This window comes from Corvus brachyrhynchos, unplaced genomic scaffold (assembly GCF_000691975.1).
Source record: "Corvus brachyrhynchos isolate BGI_N302 unplaced genomic scaffold, ASM69197v1 scaffold142, whole genome shotgun sequence".
NCBI lineage: Eukaryota > Metazoa > Chordata > Aves > Passeriformes > Corvidae > Corvus > Corvus brachyrhynchos.
The window spans coordinates 4,047,710-4,065,625 of NW_008237226.1; the positions used below are offsets into that span (position 1 = coordinate 4,047,710).

Sequence of the window (17,916 nt, forward strand, 5' to 3'; positions counted from 1 at the left end):
AGATGTTCTTGACCCTCACCAGCAGGCAAATGAAATGGCAAAAGCCTCCACCAAAAGGAATGGGGGAAAAAAACCAAGAGAGGATTTTTTTAATTCCCCCTGTCCCATTTCACATTGCTTTCTCATTATCCCCATCTCATATTTGAACTTCCCAGTGTATACATCATCTAGTTCAATGGACACACACTCCATTTGCTTTGGTAAAATTTGGAATAGATTTTACATCAATAAATAAAAGCTTATCAATCTCTTTTGAATGTTGTGGTAGCAGTGAAAAAGGGGCAAGCGTACAATATGTAAAGGTTTTCTTTGTCATCCATTAAGATTCTGTGACATTTCAGAATTGGTTTTTTCCTCACAGTTTATTGTTTTTATACCTCCACCAAATGGATTTCTCCACCAAAAGTAGCTCAATGCACTGTGCAAATTTTGGAAGAACTGTAAAGAATGAGCACAGTTTGAATAGGAATTTATGCCAGTCTATTTTTGGCTAACAGTCAGTAATACACAAGACACAATGAAACAAAAACAGATGAGAACAATATATTATAAGCAGAAGATGACTTGCTTGTGTTTGCTCTCTGTCTGTTTCAATAACATATTCCTATTTGCAGAGCTGGTTCTGCTGCCATAGCTAGAAGAATTATTTAAGACAGTTTTTCTTCTTCCTGTAGTAAAATAAATTTCCCTACCAGTTCAGTTTTTTGCTGTGAATTTTTGTTGTAAGTGGAGACTAGGAATGTGGCAGCCACGACCAGCATATGGGGCATCCAAGGAACATTTTACTTGCAACAGGCAGGTTTTTGTTTCTTATTTCCAACCTAATGATAGGTGTCCTTTCCAGTGAAAATGCATGGACACACAGAACTGTTAGACATTACATGATGCATAAACAAAATTGTTTTATTAAATTTACAGGTATTTTTACAGGCACTTTTCAGAAGTTTAAAAGACTGTTATGGTGGACTTTTGTATTGGACTGCTGAAGTCATCTCACACTATTGATGAATGGCTTAATCCAAAACACTCTGCTCATCTTTTACTGGGACATGAGCACAGATTCTGAAACAAAATCTTTTGGGACCCTTAAAATGCACTTAGGCATATATATATAGGTGAGCTTAAAAGAATGTAGACTGGAACTGAAATTGACCTGATTTCTTTTTTTCCCCCCACAAAACCTTAGAAAAATATATATGATTGTCAGTTTTGAATACAGAGGGTCCAGAGGTGGAGAAACTACTTTTTCTCAATTTATCTGCATTTCCTGCCCTGTGGCCTGCAATGACATGCAGTGTGGTAAGATGGAATGGTCTCAAGCACTTCAGAAATCAGCATGCTCCCTTCAGAGCAATTAAAATTATTGCTCCACCAAGAAGAGGAGGAAAAAAGAGCGTGAAAATCAGACTTTGCAAATCCCAAAGAGCTGTCCCAATTTGAAACACACATGAAATCAGCTTTGACTGAACAACGGAGGAATTTATGGGGAACTCTCTAAGTTTCTCAGTCTTTCAGAGTTCTGCCCAAATGTTCCTACTTAGAGCCTCTGCCTTAGATGCCTTCATGTCAGATGGCTATTTCTTAGGGAGCAAATCTGGTGACTACGTTATCTTTGAGATCATGTCACTACTTCTTGCATATTTGGGCTTCACCTGCTGCCTCTGTGAAATGCCAAATCCTATTTTTCTCATGCACAATGGTGCAATTGTTTTTTCCTTTTTTTTTCAGCCTCACAAGATCAGAATGCTCACTGAAAACCATGTCATTTTTCCTTGTCTTTGAAAGATGGAGACCGGAAGAATATTTAGTAAATATGGATTAAGGAGATACTTTAAATAAGTGCAAATTATTTTTCATAATACAGAGTGCTCTAAATAATACCATACAGCCCATCTTAAAGCATGGACACACTGTATGCTTTCTCTTTTTCTGCACAAATTAACCGTTCCTGAAGTATCTTTTTTTTCCTGTAGATTAATTCTGTTCATATTTCTTCTTTTCCCTGACTGCATCTAACTGACACCAACTAATAGCTGACCTTGTGGAAATAATAGTGAATTTTCCTGCAGGATTCAGAAGTCAGCTAACAGAAGCTTCTGGAAGAGTGTTCCTCTATTTGCAAAGGGACTTGTAGCACACTGTTTAAACAGAGTAATATTGGTTTCATTTGCACTGGAGAATTATCTTAATGTACAAATACCCTGAACTTTCTGCAGCTTTTGGAAATAACTTGAATATTACTTGCTCTCCTAGTCAATGAGAAACAGGCTCTTCATCAGCAAATAGAAAACCAGTTAAAATGCAAAGGAAACAGAATTTAATGAGAACACATTATTCTGAACAATATATGTATGTACATTTTAAAACTGTAACTGCCTGACAGATCAGTATCTATGCTTGTAAATTATGTCACATTAAATGAGTTAAAAGACTGACTTGACTTTAAATCCCAAATGTATTTTGCAGTCTGACATACTGCATTTATTATTTTTCAGGCCAGTATGGAGGTCTTCTCCTGTGAAAGCCAACCCAAATACAAAAACCTCCTGTATGCTATTTTTTGCAATTTTTTAAATAAAACAAGCATGGATGGCATCTTGGGCCTGATTCCTACTTGTGCCTCTGCCGATTGTTTTTAAAAAAAAGATGCATGTTTTATAGTGCATTTTTTAAGCTATCCCTTTGTCTTTTGTATTCACTGATAAGAAAAAAAAAAAGAATTAAAAATATCCATATTTTCCAAGGAATTATTACGTAAAAAAAAGAAAAAAGAATTAAGAAATGGGCAATTTGGAGCACCCCAAGGAAAGGGATTGTCAGTCTGAAGAGAAGTTGCTTTCAAGAAAAGGTAGCCTTTGCTACTCTTGGAGTTGTTGGCATTTCCTTTCAATATATCATAAAGAAAGAGAAGTAACTTTGGTATTTTCAGATGCTTTGATTTCCTGTTCCCGTATCTTCATATACATCTAGGAAAGAACATACATATATATATGACAATTGTCCACAATACTGTTTTTCTGTTCTTTAAAAGAACGATTGCAAACATGTAAACAAACCAGCAGTTCTAAACACAAAGCAGTTCTTCAGCCTGAATAAGATCTCTGGGGACATATTTGCAACACACTGATTTTTGACTAAATTTTTAGTATGCATAGTATGTCTAGTTTTTAAAAGACAACAGAGGTTTGAGCCATAAATAACATAATGCTTAATATGGCATCCTGCATTGCTGCTCTTTCTGTACAGCAATTTCAAGCTGCTCCTATTGTACAACAATAGTGTACCTGCCAAAGGGTGGTGGTAACCATGAACTGAGCCAGTGCAGTCCACAGTACAACCCTGTGCCGAATGCCTGGCAAGGCTTTGCATCCTTACTGCTCTTCAACAGCTGGCAGAGCAGAAAGTTGTGAAATAGTTAATGCTAGATATGAGAGAAACAGTAAGGATCAGAGGAGAGGAAGATGATGTAAAATTACCTTCATTTGGAGTGAAAATGAAACTTAAGTTACAAACAGTTTTTGTAAGCAATACAGTTATGAGCTGTCAGTGCTTATCTGTGAAAGCTGGCTAAACCTCTTGCTCATTAGCTTTGGCAGTCGTTTTTGGATTTCTTTCATATGAGGAAGAACCTGTTGTTCAGTTTGTCACAGGATTTATATTTAGTGTAAAAAAATGTCCAAGGATAAGAAAAGAATCAAACCAAAATGGCTTAAAAGAATCTGTTTAATGAAATACTTGAGTATGTGACTATCCCGTAACTCCCTGTGACTATGGAGTCCAGAGATGGAGCAGAACAATTTCCTCAAAATCTGATTTCGTGTTTTCCCTTTGATTCTCTGGAGGAGCAGAGGAGGTGAATCTACAAAGGACTGTTGTGAAAAGCAACTAATGGAAGCACATGAATGTAAAAGTGCAAAGCCAGCTATCATCTCACCTCCTGTTCTGACTGCAATTAAGTTGTAAGTCTGTCAGTCCAAACCCAAGAGGGTTAAAGAATTTAATTATTTTCCAGTAGTATTTCTACCTTTCAAGAGCTGGTGTGCATCAAAAATTTTGTAATTATTTAGTGTCAAAGGCAAAAGTGCATTTGTGAATGAAAGGATAAAAAGACTGCAAAAAGCATGACGAAAAGTGGAAATGGCTATTCCCAGGTGTTAGGCATTGACTAGTCTGCAAATTTTCTGACACTATCACTGGGATTTCTAAGAGCAAGAGAGAAAACACCAGCTAATTCTGGTGAAGTTACATTCAAAGTGAGGATTTGAAAGATTCTCAAACTGTAAATCTGAGAATTAAACATTGCTTTTGACTGATTTTTCTTTACATATTTATTTTAAGAAATCAGTGAAATCACAGCAGTTCCAGTCAGAAGCATTTGGAATAAGAATAAAGTGACCACTTAACCAACAAATCTGTTTGGCTCCCATAAAATCTGTTCTCTTGCTTTTTACAAGGAGAGATTCCTGCCATAAACAGAGTGCAGACAAGTTTTGTATCATTTTTCCCATGAATATTGCTGATTATTGTACAGATGATTGCATACCAAGTCTGTGGGATTCATCCATAAGCAATCATTACTTTGCACTACAGGAGTCTGCAATTACTTTCCCAGCTTCATTCTCTGTTCTGTGGTGTTTTGTTTCTCCTTTATACTGAAAGCTGAAGCATCCTGCTGTAAGCATCAGAATTGACTTAGTTGTCCTTATTTATTTACCACTCAGAGTGCTCCTTCTCAGCAGATCAGGGAACTGGAAAATTCATGAATGTGGTCTTTCTAATCTGAGTACTTTACTCAGCATCATGCTTAGCAGATTTTGTGCTACTAGTGAAAATTTTTCCTATGTTTCCTTTTCAAAATATGAAATATGAAAAGAGCAGAAAAAATTGGTTTATGCAAATGAGTCCTTTACAACTACAGAATATGCTTTGCAAAGTTTTAGTTGAACTCTGAATTGTCACAAAGTTCAAGTTACGTTGTTGTTGCATTTATTCCTTTTTTCAGAGAGGTCATGTATCAGTGAGAAAGTTGAGAAGGAAGGCGTGTAAGAGGAAGAGTAAGAAAACACGTACTTTATGAATGGTATTTTTTTACATCTGGCTTTAAAAATCTTAGGGTTCAAAGTGAAAAATCCCAAGCAGAACAAAAACATCATTAGCAATTCAGTGTTGTTTTCTCACTGACCAGCTTGTTTTGACAAGCATGGCTGCATGTTTTCATACATAACTTGGACACACAGTTGAAGATATAACCTGCACAAAATTTTTTGTAGTTTAAGTACTGCATACTAATGTAGTCACATAAACATTGTGATTACTCAGGCAACCGATTAGCATATTGTTAAGAGTGTGTACTTTTCTTTTCAAGTATAAAAGAAACAAAACACATTAAAAAATCATAGAAAACGTGATATAATAGGCTTGTTACCAAATAAAGTCTTGTGTGCTGTTCTTAATTTGTAAGAAATATGTTCAATATTCACAACAGATTTATGGCTATAGCTATACCACAGCTACAGAAACTTTAGTGTATTCACCCTTCTTATGCCAGTAAGTGATACTCAGTAGGTGATTTGAACAAAACCAGGTCTATGAGACATAAGCACAATGTGCTGGGGCCTTCCTGGTATTTAACTCAGCAAAAGTGTTTCTGTGGAGTTCCCAGCCAGGGTAGCACAGAACAAGAATTCTTTTGCTATGGAGACACTGCTTACTCAAGTACTAGTCTGTTAATATTTCAGTGACTATTTCAACAACCACTGATTATTATACAGCTGACCAATTTCAACATTGCAAAAAACCCCACCCTAACTCTACTTGGCACATGGCTGACAGGTCTGGAAGCTATGTGCCAATTAAACTGCCTTGACTGAATATTTAACCTGCTCAGTAGGAAGTGCTGATGTTTTGGTGCCCTATTAAATTAAGTGGGAATTTTCATTTGAAGCTGTGTTCAAAGATCTTACCTTTTGTTTTTCACACTTTAACAAAACTGGCATGATGAAACAACAGACTGGAGTCTTGAAGAAAAGTGGGGGATTGGATAGGAAATAGTGGAGGAATTAAGGTAGCTTATATCTTTCCTTCCATAACGCTCTCAGTGGAATAAAAAAACATCTACCAATATGTAAATTGTTCTGGGTGCAAAAGTATTTGTCTTTGAGCTACCACGTGAGTGAACACAGTCTGTAACTTACTGTTGGTGGTCTTGTTGCGGCTGCTCAGGAATGTGCTGAATAACTTCATAAACCGTACTTAGCATATCCTGGCCTGCGACAAAGTCAGAGCCAGGAACAGATTGACTTGAAACCTGAAAGCAGCAAAGTATATTCCTACTATAAGTACAAATAGGAAAAGATTCAACAGAAATTAAACAGATAATGTAACTTGTAATTTTTTTAACTTTTCATCACAGTTTTGCTTGTGGATTGAACAGGTAGTCTCTGCTAGTTTACATTTCATTTTGGGTAAGTTCTCATCACATTAATAGTAAGGCAAGTAATAGTTTTAAATACATTTAGCCCCTTAAAAGATTTAGGATGCAGCTTTTGCATTTAATACAGCAAATACTTTATATTAACATACCACAAGTCAAGAAAGAAACTTTTAATAAAGAGCAAAGCAGGAGAACAGACAGAAAAAAGCAGGAAATATTCAGGGCATGGGCTCAGCATAAAGCTCCTACTGGCCGGTCAAAGAGAGAGAAATGCAAGTAATTTTCATAAGTCAAGTAATACTGACTGTTCAATATGTTAAGTATATTAATTTCCTCTTATGTCAAGACAGATTTACCTAGACTCTGCATCCATAAGGAAATACCAATCTTTCTGCCTATACCCAACCTCCAGTTCTTCATTATCACCACTTTCTTATTTTCCCCTTTCTCTGCGGACTAAAACGAAGCAGTGGATCAGATGTGGACTTAACCTACAATGCTATAAATTTGAGTAGCTGAACATAAACCAGTGGAGTTTCTCCTCTTTCTTGAAATTTTACTGGAAATTATAGTAGATTTCATGGCTTGTTCATCCATCCTGTTGTTCTTTACACTGCTCTCTCCCTCCTGACCTACATAGGCCCTGATCCTGCAAGAATGTGATACTGTGATAGGATCAGTTTAAGGGATATAGAATCATAGAAGGTTTGGGCTGGAAGACCTTAAAGATCATCCAGGTCCAACCTGTCTGCCATGGACAGGGACATCTTTCACTAGACCAGGTTGCTTGAAGTCCAGTCTGACTCTGAACACTTCCAGGGATGGGACATCCGCAACTGAGGCAACTTGTCCCAGTGCCTCACCATCCTCACAGTAAAGAATCTGTTCCTAATATGTAATCTAAATATACCCTCTTCAGCATAATATCACTTACGTGTGATTATCACTTAGTGTGCTTAAGGCTGTAATGATTTAGGGCCTGATCTCTTAACTTAATTAGACTCTTACTGGCACAAATTATAACAGATGCAGTTCAGCTCCTCTGTTTTCTAAAAGTCTTTTATCTCTGCTGCTGTAAAAGTCTGTCCTCTCCACTAACATTTGTGGTAGCACTTTAGCCCTATAAATGTATCTTTCAAACATCTAACTCCATCAGAGAAGATAATTAATTAATATATGACTGGTTTTTGACATCATGTATTATGAGTACTAATCATAAAAAAAATTAGGTGTGACAATGTGACCATGCTTTAAGAGCTCTCCGTTACCTGACCAAATTGATGCTCTCCGAAGGAACAAGATTACATTGCTGGCAATTTTCCCCAGCAAAGGGAAAGTCTTTCTTCTACTTCCTCCAAGTTTTACCGTTGTCCCTAAATTTTGTGGCTGTTTCTAATTTTTTTCTTTGTCCTTTTAAATCACATCAGAATGATCTCCAACTCCTATACAGTAATGTCAGCAAAGACACAATGCAAGGAAGCAGCAAATGTTGCAGGATTTTTTTATCTGCAAGGAAAATTCCTTTGCTTAATTCCTCCCCCACAATACATAAAGCTAACAAAATAATTTTTGTGAAATATAGCTGAGACTTAGCTTACATTCAAACTTTAAATACTCCCCCTGAGCCTTTTCTGCCCTGCCATGGTTGAATGCTGCATGAGCAGAAATATTAGGGTCAAGGGAGAAAATGGCGTCACAATAATACTCTTGTCTGTGTGACACAAGTGCTTCAGTGCTACCCGACTACTCAACACTGCAAACAGCCTTTTAATATAGGGTAGTTGAATGGAGATTGCTGTCTTTAGAGCTTGGTTATTCCTTACTGCACTATGTCGATTACAAAGTACTGAACTACTAACACAGGAAGGAAAGAGCAAGTACTGGGTGAACAATAGCCATGAATATGGTGTCATACAGACATCCATAAAAAGCAACAGAAGCAAACCTACAGAAGGATTCTAGTACAGATTTTAGTATACTTAGAGAAATAGAAGAGAAACTAAACTGTCTGTTTATGATATAAAACCACATACCCTAGAACCACTGGTAAGATCTGGAAATGTGATGAACTCATATATCCCAAAATCATCTGAAGCACTTTCATGTCCTGAAGTTAGAACAGTGATTAAAAAAAGAGACGCAATATGAACCTGGAAAATAATGACTGGCAATGTATTTTGCCCTAATTTTTAAAACACCCAAATACTGGTTATGTGATCTGCTTTAAACCACTTCCCTGCCAAACTCCTAAACTGGTGTGGAGCAAGGCAGGACAGCTGCAGAGCTGCTTGGTGATTTCCCACACCTTGGACCAAGTGAGGAGCCTCTTCCTAACCTCAACCTCTTCCTAACCTCAAAATCAACAATTTTGATAGAGACATTCAAACTCTCTATTCTGGAAGGCTAAAATGACCAATTTACTTTCATTTCCCATAGAAAAGAGGCTGAATTCATAAATTCAGCACAACTATAGTGTAGTGAAGCAGTAGCACCTGAATGTTTTATAATGCTGAGAATAATAAAAGGGAACATGGTACTAATAGGTGCCACAGTATTATTTGGGTCTTCAGATACAGCGTGTATTTAGGTGTAGTTAGTCTCTTTATCTACCCTCGTACTGTCCAGGAGATCTGAGGCTCTTGGTTGTCTCTTGGGCATTACTCCACAGCAAAGGTTGCAGCACTAACAACAGGGTTGAGATTCCAGCCTTTGATATGACTTGCCAGGGTGATGGGCCCTCTGTGCTCAAGTGAATTTCTTACCTTCCTAAGTTTCATATACCTCCCTATCCTTGTGCATGTTTATGGTCTGCTCTGATGCTTTGGTAGAAAGGAATGGGAATAAAAGTGATATCCTTCCAAAGGATGGCTAGTCTCTAGCATCTCCTGCCTAGGATCATGTGGGAAGGATTGTGGAAGGAAAAGAGGCAGTGAAAAAACCACTCTGGGTCCTGATGACACAGAAAATAGTACAGAATATGGTAGAAGATATGTATACTGCAATGTCATTGTCTCATGATTTTGGTAACAGTTGATGCCACAAACATTTTCAATTGTAATCCTCCCACAGCGTATCACCTCTCACTGCTATCCCAGAGTAACACTGATTTAAGTAATTTTGGTCACAACAGCGGAATACAGGTATTCCAATCCCAGAATACTGGGACTAACAGGTAGAATTCAAGGCAACAGTACATACTGCTATGAGCTTCAGACATGAGCTAAACCCATGCTGACTTCTCATTTAGGTCTTATCTTAATTAAGTGATTATAGAGGCGTGCAACCCAACATAAAAACACACTTTTATTCCTTTTCTTCTTTTTTTTTCCTCTATGTGGGGATGCTATTTTTCTTTTTCAGGAATGGATTTTGACCTTATGCTCACACTTATTTCATTACCATTACCTGAAAAGGCCTGTGCCTTTCTGTAGTCAGCCTCTGCCCTAGAAAACATAAACATGTTTCTCAGTTTGACATCATAAGCCAAGGAAAGAAAATTAATATTAATAAAAATGCAATTCTCTGGATGGAAAGGACTTGTAGACCTAAGAATGAATTATTTTTGTACCTCCTCTGTAGCTTCTGTTGTATCACTGAAAAGAAGAAAAAAAGAAAAATTATTCTTTTTGCTCCAATGGTCCAAAAGAAGAGCTGGACTGTGCTTAACTTTTACATACCTTTATGTGGCTGATAGCTTTTCCATAAGAATAAAAAGGCCATAGCTAGGATCAAAAATAATGAAATTCCTGTTATTACTGCAAGAGAAGACAAAGATTTTCCTTTCTGGGCCAGCTTTTCCAACCCTGTGACAAAAAAGATGAGTATTGTATTTAATTTCTTGTTCTTTACAATGTGCTACAATGACACAGAAAAATTCATCTTTTTTAAATTAATCCGAAGCTAGTAAACCTGCATAGGGATACAAAACAGATACAAAATGTGGGGTCTTGTGAATGGGTAATATCTATTTTTCCCCACAAATCTCCTGAACTGAAAAAGCAATGATATGCGTATCAGATAAGACTCCAGAGCAAATTAGTGCCTAGAGCTAAATGAAAGTAATTAAATGTAATCCACAAATTACAGCACCAGAAAAAGATGCATATTATAACTTGAGGCATAAAGACACTGTACTACCAAAAAATAGGGTGAGAGAGCAGCTTGTGCTAGATTGGAGGGAAATCCTCCTAGCAGTAGGATCTATAAAGGAGGAGAGGACGAAAGATCCATTAGGCTTTTTCTAAAGATTTTCAGATCACTGACAGTCTGGTTGTTTATCAAACCACATCAGAAACCAATAAATTATCACAGAATCACAGAATTAATTAGGTTGGAAAAAACCTCTGAGACCATTGAGTCCAACCTATGGCCAAAGACCACCATTGCACTAAGTTCCATGCACAGTCTTGCCTTAAACACCTCCAAGGATGGTGACTCCACCATGTTATGTTTGTTTGTATTCATATCTAAACATATTCAAACTATTTCTTTCCTTTGCTCAGGCCTTTTGCTAAGGTATGCATTAGCAGCAGTTTTCCAGCAGGATTTTCTGATACAACACAAACACAAATTGCATAGATTACATACTTAAAAGCACATGGAAAACATCTGCAGTGAGTTTGCAAAGACAAGAATGTGAAAGTTAGGAAACACCAGACATAGTTGCTTGTGCACTCTTAATTTCCTCCTTTTGCTCTGAACTGCGCAGAATTAATGTAATTAGAGGACGTGTCACAATCCATACAGGTAAATTAATGTTGCATATTTGCTAGTGCCAGATTTATTAGTACAATTAAAATGTATATTATTTAGCTGGATATGTTTCCAGTAGTAGATGAGCTCCTGTGCAGAGAGCTAGAATTGCTTACATTTACTTACATCTCCATGTAATTCACAGGCATTGTGCTGGCTAAATGTGCAGTGGTTTTCATGAAGATTAAATATGAGGATTTCTAGCCAGGTGTGTCCTAAAGACATGGGAAAATAAATCACTGCAATTTCACCAATTATTTTGTAGTCCTTCAGTGTACTGCTTTCCTTAGAAAGGAAAAGTCCAAATGCTGGAGAATCAGATGAGTCCTTCAAATTGTTCTTTAAAGTGAGTCATTTCAAATGGAGACTCAATAAATCACATCTCCATAGATATATCAGTGCAGAAAACAAAGACATGCTCTTTGCATGCATTTAACACACTCAAGCTGACTAAACTTGAAAACTGAGCAATGACTTGTGTACATGAGATACTGCATCTTATTTTAGAATGTTGGCTAAAACTGGGTAACAACTTACTGCAATTATTCATATCATTGTAACTTAGTAAAATCATTGTTTCATTGATAATTTTTAGGGTTAATTAGGCAGCTGTCTATAGCACCATATAGGTGAGTTTCTGTCCCATGGGGAAGTTGTGTAAGATCTTCTGAAACATCAGAGTTCCTGTCGCTACTGAAAGTGGGGTTTCCACTATTTTGAATGCCATGGTCCAGGCTCTGTATCTAGGATTATGGGGATAAAGAAAAGAAATATAGACAATTTTCATAGTCTTTGCTTAGTAGGTTTATTCAGTTGCAATCAGAATTTAGCCTGAGCAGCATCACTGAGAATGAATTATGTGTGAATTCACACCTCCTACAATCAGTCAGTGCTGCTCTGCAAAGTATAGCCTTGACATCTGGGTTTACTGCTATTTGAATAAACACTCATCAAAAAGAAAATGGCTATAGAGGGGGGAAATTATCTTTTTTATATTTTTACATACACAGGATAAAATGTTTTAATAAGATTTAAGTAAAATATTTGAAATTAGCAAATCTATTATTTTAAGTGCAACTAAACATGAATCTGTGGAGTCTTTCCTTCTTTTTGGCCTCTGAAAGGAAATCTCAGCTGAATATCATAGCTTACATGAACTTCCTGGAGAAATGTCATGTTTATTTCTATCAACACAGTTCTGGTTGCATTTGCTTTCACTACTAACCACAATATTTAGTTTTTGAGTGCAGTATTCTTACTACGAAATTGCAACACATCTTCCTTCCAGCATATTGAAAGCCCTGTATTTATGATGAATCAGTAAGTCAGCCTGAAAGATGGACATCTCCTCTTCTTGTTTACCAGACTAACAAATGGTTGACCTCTTTGCTCAGCACAAGTGAAATTGCTTTGTTAAATTTTCCAGTAGGCAATCTTAGTCTATCTTGTTGAACATCAATAGCATAAATTCCTTATTTGGAAATACTTGTATCCACCTGTACTGAGAAGACATATCAGACTTCCTCAATATCTTGTTCTTTGCTCTATGCTTCTGGAGATTTTCTGAAAAACCGCTTTGTTGCTGTCGAACACAATTGTACAGGAGCTGAGATTATAGTGTATGAGAAATAAAGGCATGTGTTCTTCAGAACCCAGCAATCAATCCAGAGATTCATAAATATGACAGGGAAATCATTTGCATGAACATTGTAACAAAATCCCACAAAACTTCAGTGTCTTAGTGGGTTGTGTTCTGAGCAGTGTCATACTGCAAGTAAAACCCGTATCTCACAGAATGTCCAAAAGCCCCTTTACTATATACTTAGCAAGACCTCAATTTTGATACATATTCTAAGAATGACTTCCTTTTTCTGGGGCTGACGCTCCACTCACATGTTATGCTGACAGCAATGAAGTTACATTCTTACCTACAGAAGTAACCACAACTGTGAAATGAGTTTCATCTCGTTTTCCAGTCACATTGTTGAAAGCACAGCACATGTAATCGATTGTCTTCTGGGCCACCTTATCAGATACAACTTCCAGATGGGGTCCATATTTGATTACTTGAGTGGTATTGTCATCCCTCTGAATCCATGAATAGATATTTGGTGGATTTGAATCTGCTGAGCAGTCAAACAGTACAACTTCCCCCATGTCAACGGTAAACACTGCCCCTATATTCAGACCTTTGTCTGATTTGACTCTAAGTCCATAAGGTCCATCTGCATTGGAAAAAAAAGGGAAATATAGTGAGAAAATGAAAATCAAATCACATAATTAAACTTTAATCAGAAGTGTATCTCTGAAGTCAGAATATTTAAATTAAACTAGCCTTTAGAATGGCTGGCATTCAGTCATTTCAATTAAAAGGCTTTCTGTTCAATAACTGGGTTTGTGCCAGGCTTAGCTCAGGCTAACCCATTTAATACTGGTCTAATTGCTGTTTAGGGAAAAAGCACGATTATGTATTTCTCAGTATGATAAAAAGAATGAAAACTGAAATCAGTTGGATTTCTATGAAGTAAAGGAGCACATCTTCAGGGACATAATTTGATTTCTACTTCAATGTCAAACTTACTGGCAGAAGTGATTTCTCTGCACAATTAAAAGTGTACAAATTAGCCTTGGAATATTACATTCACTGCAATAATTTACAGTATAATAATTATTTAGGGAACTACCTTACAGGTATAATATTGAGTGGGATGTACCTTAGATAAGTTCAGAAAAATGTTTCCATAAATAACTGCTAGAATAAACTTTAACTTTCCCTCCACTTTAGTAGGCTTGTACTATTCCAACAACTGTGTTTTTTTCAAGAGTAAGCCCTTCTGCTGAAAGAAAAGTTGTTTTCCTGAATATACTTAGAAGAAGCATATGTTGTTCCATAGTCATGTGTTCATTACTCAAAAAATTTAGCAGATCAGTATTATTAGTGTAACCTGCATAGGAAAATAAAAAGGGAAACAATATACTTAAATATTAAAGGAATATTTCTCATGCTATTTTTACTAGAACATTTCAGATCATTGGGGCTTTTATATCTTTACACATTAAAATTATTTTTACAGTTATCAAAGTAAATTAATGTAGAGCATATAATATTTGAAGTGTGCCTTATTAAATCACTTTTTCTAGTTTAAAAAGCCCCAAAACAACCTAATGATTTCAATGTTGCTAATTCCCTGAGGACTTACATGGATAACCAAAAATGTACAGACCTAATACTGAGAGAGCCAAAGAAGAAAATATGCAGAGTATCTTTTTGGTAGGATCTCTGAAGATCAATAAAGCTGCCTCACACAGAGTGGTGTAGCACAAAATGGGGACAGTACAGTGGAATTGAGTAATATCTCCACCTTCCTATGGCTGTCTGGAAGAATTAAGATAATGTTGCTGGGTTTGAATGGGAAAGTCCCTGTTACATGAAGCTGCACACTGGTACATTTCAGACTCTATTTCCCACCAGGAAATTCAGGATGCTGTTAGAACTTCCTCTAATATACACTTCTATTTACTGTCTTTTTTTTATAAGACTCATTTATTCTCAAGAACACCTAAGCCACCAGCACACAGCACAAACCAGGCCATTTTGTGGTTTTTTCTGTTTAAGTCTTAGACAAGAGAATATAGATCACCACGTATGACCTCAGTTTAGTCCACATTTAAGTAAATGTCCATATTTCACAACATAAACTTGTCAACCTTTCCGTTTTCTCTACTTACTTCCTAGTGGTAAGCTTTTTGCAGTCTCATTTTAAGGAATGGCCAACATCACGCATAATATTTTCTTGGGAAATGAAATACAAATTCACTTCAGCATGAATTAGTGTTGCTCCCACCTACATTGCAGCAGCCACTCTGAAGAACCAAAGCATTTCTTAAAGTTCTAGATGCTGGGCTGCTTCCTCACAGGCTCTGCAGTTCCTGAGCCACTTGCTTTATTGTCTCCAAGAGCCAGCTGACTCTGTAATGACCATTTCTGTGAAGTACAGACCTATACCCCACTGTTTTGGCTTGGCTGACCTCACTTGGGCTGCATGTTTCTGTGGAAGGGGAGGTTTTCACAGGGGCTCACCTCATACAGGTATTTACTTCCCTTTTTTTTCAGATCCAAAAGGAGAAGAGATGTACTGATCTTTGACACTTTCATAAATGAAATAAAGCCCCTCACACACTATTTATAGGCAGGAACATACTTTTTTTACTTTTCAGAGCATTCCATGGTTCTTCCAATCCAATTCGCCCTTCTTAAGAAAATTAGCTTTTATTTTCACTGATAATATGGCTTTGATATGTGTTAACAGAGATTAATGGTAAGAATAGCTGACTGGTTCCCATGCCCCCTCACTGTAGTGGGTGGTTTGCCACAGCCTTCAAAAGAATCAGAACTGAGTTCTGCTTTTTTTGTCAGTATCATAACAGTGCAGCATAAAGAGATAACAAGGAGAACTAGATTTTAACGAAAGCTGCAAGTTGAAAAAAATCATTATTACAAACACTGACACACACTGGCTGGGGAAGTAACTTTGAAAAAATCAAAGAGAGATTATCTTAAGAAGTAGCCAAATTTTGGCAAAACCTGAAAAGTGGCATTCCTTGCTGAAGTTAACACAAGGATCGGGTTACCCTTCTGCTTTGCCTGGAGCAATCTTTTGCCTCTCCTGGGCATTGTGTACATCAAGGTCCCTAAACACGGTGTAACTGACAGATATACACAGCTTCAAGGATGATTCTAAAAAGCAGGCAATGAACCATTACCTCTCTAGTACTAAGGATACTCTATCTTTTGGAAGACTTGAGGAAGAGAATCCCACTTGGTCTGCTAAATTTAACTCTATCAACACAGTACAACAGTGTCTGCTGCAGCCTACAGGACAGCAGCTTCTTCCAGTCTTGAAATAACTTGTTTCTGAGTCACACGGCTGCAATAGCCATGTTCCAGGCTGCATTATCATCATAACTAATGGAGAAGCAGGATAATATTAATAAAATGCGAATTAAAAAACACTTCTCATACTCAGTAAAAACCCACAATTACAGCCTTCATGGATCCCTCAGCTCTATTTTCCCTTCCCAGTATTGTTCTCTACAGAAAACTGCCTCTTGTCTCAGTAAAACCAGTTAACTAAATGATGTGTAAAATAATAAATCAATCTTTCTGAGTAACAATTTACTGCTCTGTGGGAATATTTCCAATTGCTCCTATCACTACGAGACTCTTACAGTTTCCAAGCAGATGGCAGGTATTTACCATGAGTGACCTTTTCTTTATCACCTCCAGTAACTCCCCCACAGCACTGACATATGGCAGACAGAGATCCCGGGGCCTGTTCTGGATTGTTATTGACAACTGGGAGCTGGGAGACAAACTACTTCTGCAGGCAGAGGTTGAACCAAATTAGGTGACTTCATATAGCTCAGGAAGTAAGACCCCAATTCCCATCACTGACTTGGATATAGAGAATACCATATATATTTGCAGCCTTTCAGCATTGCATTGTTTGCTCTTAATACTTTTTTTTTCAGATTTTACATTATGCACAAAGCAAACCCTCAGTTCTGATTAATTACAAAGGACATTCTGAAAATGCATACACAATAATATTTACACACATGGAGAAAAAGTGTATCTCAAGGTTTTTGATAGAGATGTATAGCACAACCACTCAAACAGCAGAAGATTCAAGAAATGTGGACACTTAAGTAACTTTGCGATTTTAAAATTCTGGTAAACAATAGGTCAAAACCAGGTTTCCAATTTAGAACTTGGAAAGATTCTACAAATTTGCTGACAAATGCATGTAATTGAGTGAGGAAGACAGGAAGAAGCAGTACCAGAGCTGGGACTGAAGGGCACACATGTTGTCAGAGCAAGTGTCCCAGGCACCTGTCAGCGTGATCAGTGCTTTGGAGACAATCCTGTGTGCAACAGGTCAGAAATTCAAATCTCATACGGGCTGTGCAACAAACAGAGCTGTCAGAAAGGCAGCAAGAGTGGCAGATGTTTTTCTAGCCTGACCTGACTTTATTGCATTGGAAGAAGGCTGTCAGGCTGGATAGAGTGTCCCAAGTTTGAAGAGAGACCTGTATAAGGTTGATTCACAGCTCATTAAAGTGAGAAACACAGTAGAGGAACTGCATTCATACACCTTCAGCTCTCTTTCTTAGCACTTTAAGCACATAAGTGAGCTGAGACTGTTCTCTACAAAAGCAGGCATATAAAAATGTGCTACCTTGAGGAAAGAATGTGATTTTTTTTTTTTTAATTACAGTAGTGATAAGTAAAAGCTCCATCAGTACTGGTTATTTCCTTGTAGATCAGAGTATCGTGATTCCTCTGTATAATGAGATGAAAGGTCCATTAATATTTGCCCTGTTTAGGACTCTTTGAAACTGCTTCTTCAAGTCTGCACTGCTGTCAATCTTATAAGCTTACATCAGCTCATATCTAACAATGTCCTTGTTCACCTCTGCTAATTTAGGCAGTCTTTTTCTCTTCTGGTGCAGTGTGGAGATTTCCCTCATAGTTTAGATGCAAGTCACCCCCTTACCCAATTCTTCCAAGTTACAATTAAAAAAGGGTAGCAAAATAGATAATCAGAGATGAAAGGAGATAAAAGGAGGAGGAGGAAGATATGAGAGCTAGAGATGTAAGAGATGTAGGTTTTGAATATATTGGGAGTGCAATCATAACAAGTTGAGCATGGGCTGCCTGGCAGCTGCCA

General features: G+C 37.2%; 1 protein-coding gene across 1 annotated transcript in view; it reads right to left on the reverse strand.

The window, feature by feature from the left end:
• Nucleotides 1-343: 343 nt before the first annotated feature.
• The window catches only part of HEPACAM2 (HEPACAM family member 2), a 26,587-nt gene continuing 9,014 nt past the window's right edge, over nucleotides 344-17,916 (reverse strand). Inside the window, exons 4-10 of the mRNA XM_008629905.2 lie at nucleotides 13,114-13,410; nucleotides 10,111-10,236; nucleotides 10,002-10,026; nucleotides 9,839-9,876; nucleotides 8,467-8,540; nucleotides 6,195-6,307; nucleotides 344-2,966 (exon numbers count right to left, since the gene is read on the reverse strand). Of these exons, the coding sequence (XP_008628127.2) occupies nucleotides 2,957-2,966; nucleotides 6,195-6,307; nucleotides 8,467-8,540; nucleotides 9,839-9,876; nucleotides 10,002-10,026; nucleotides 10,111-10,236; nucleotides 13,114-13,410 (683 nt within the window). The 3' untranslated portion in view covers nucleotides 344-2,956. The remainder of the gene's footprint in view (nucleotides 2,967-6,194; nucleotides 6,308-8,466; nucleotides 8,541-9,838; nucleotides 9,877-10,001; nucleotides 10,027-10,110; nucleotides 10,237-13,113; nucleotides 13,411-17,916) is intronic.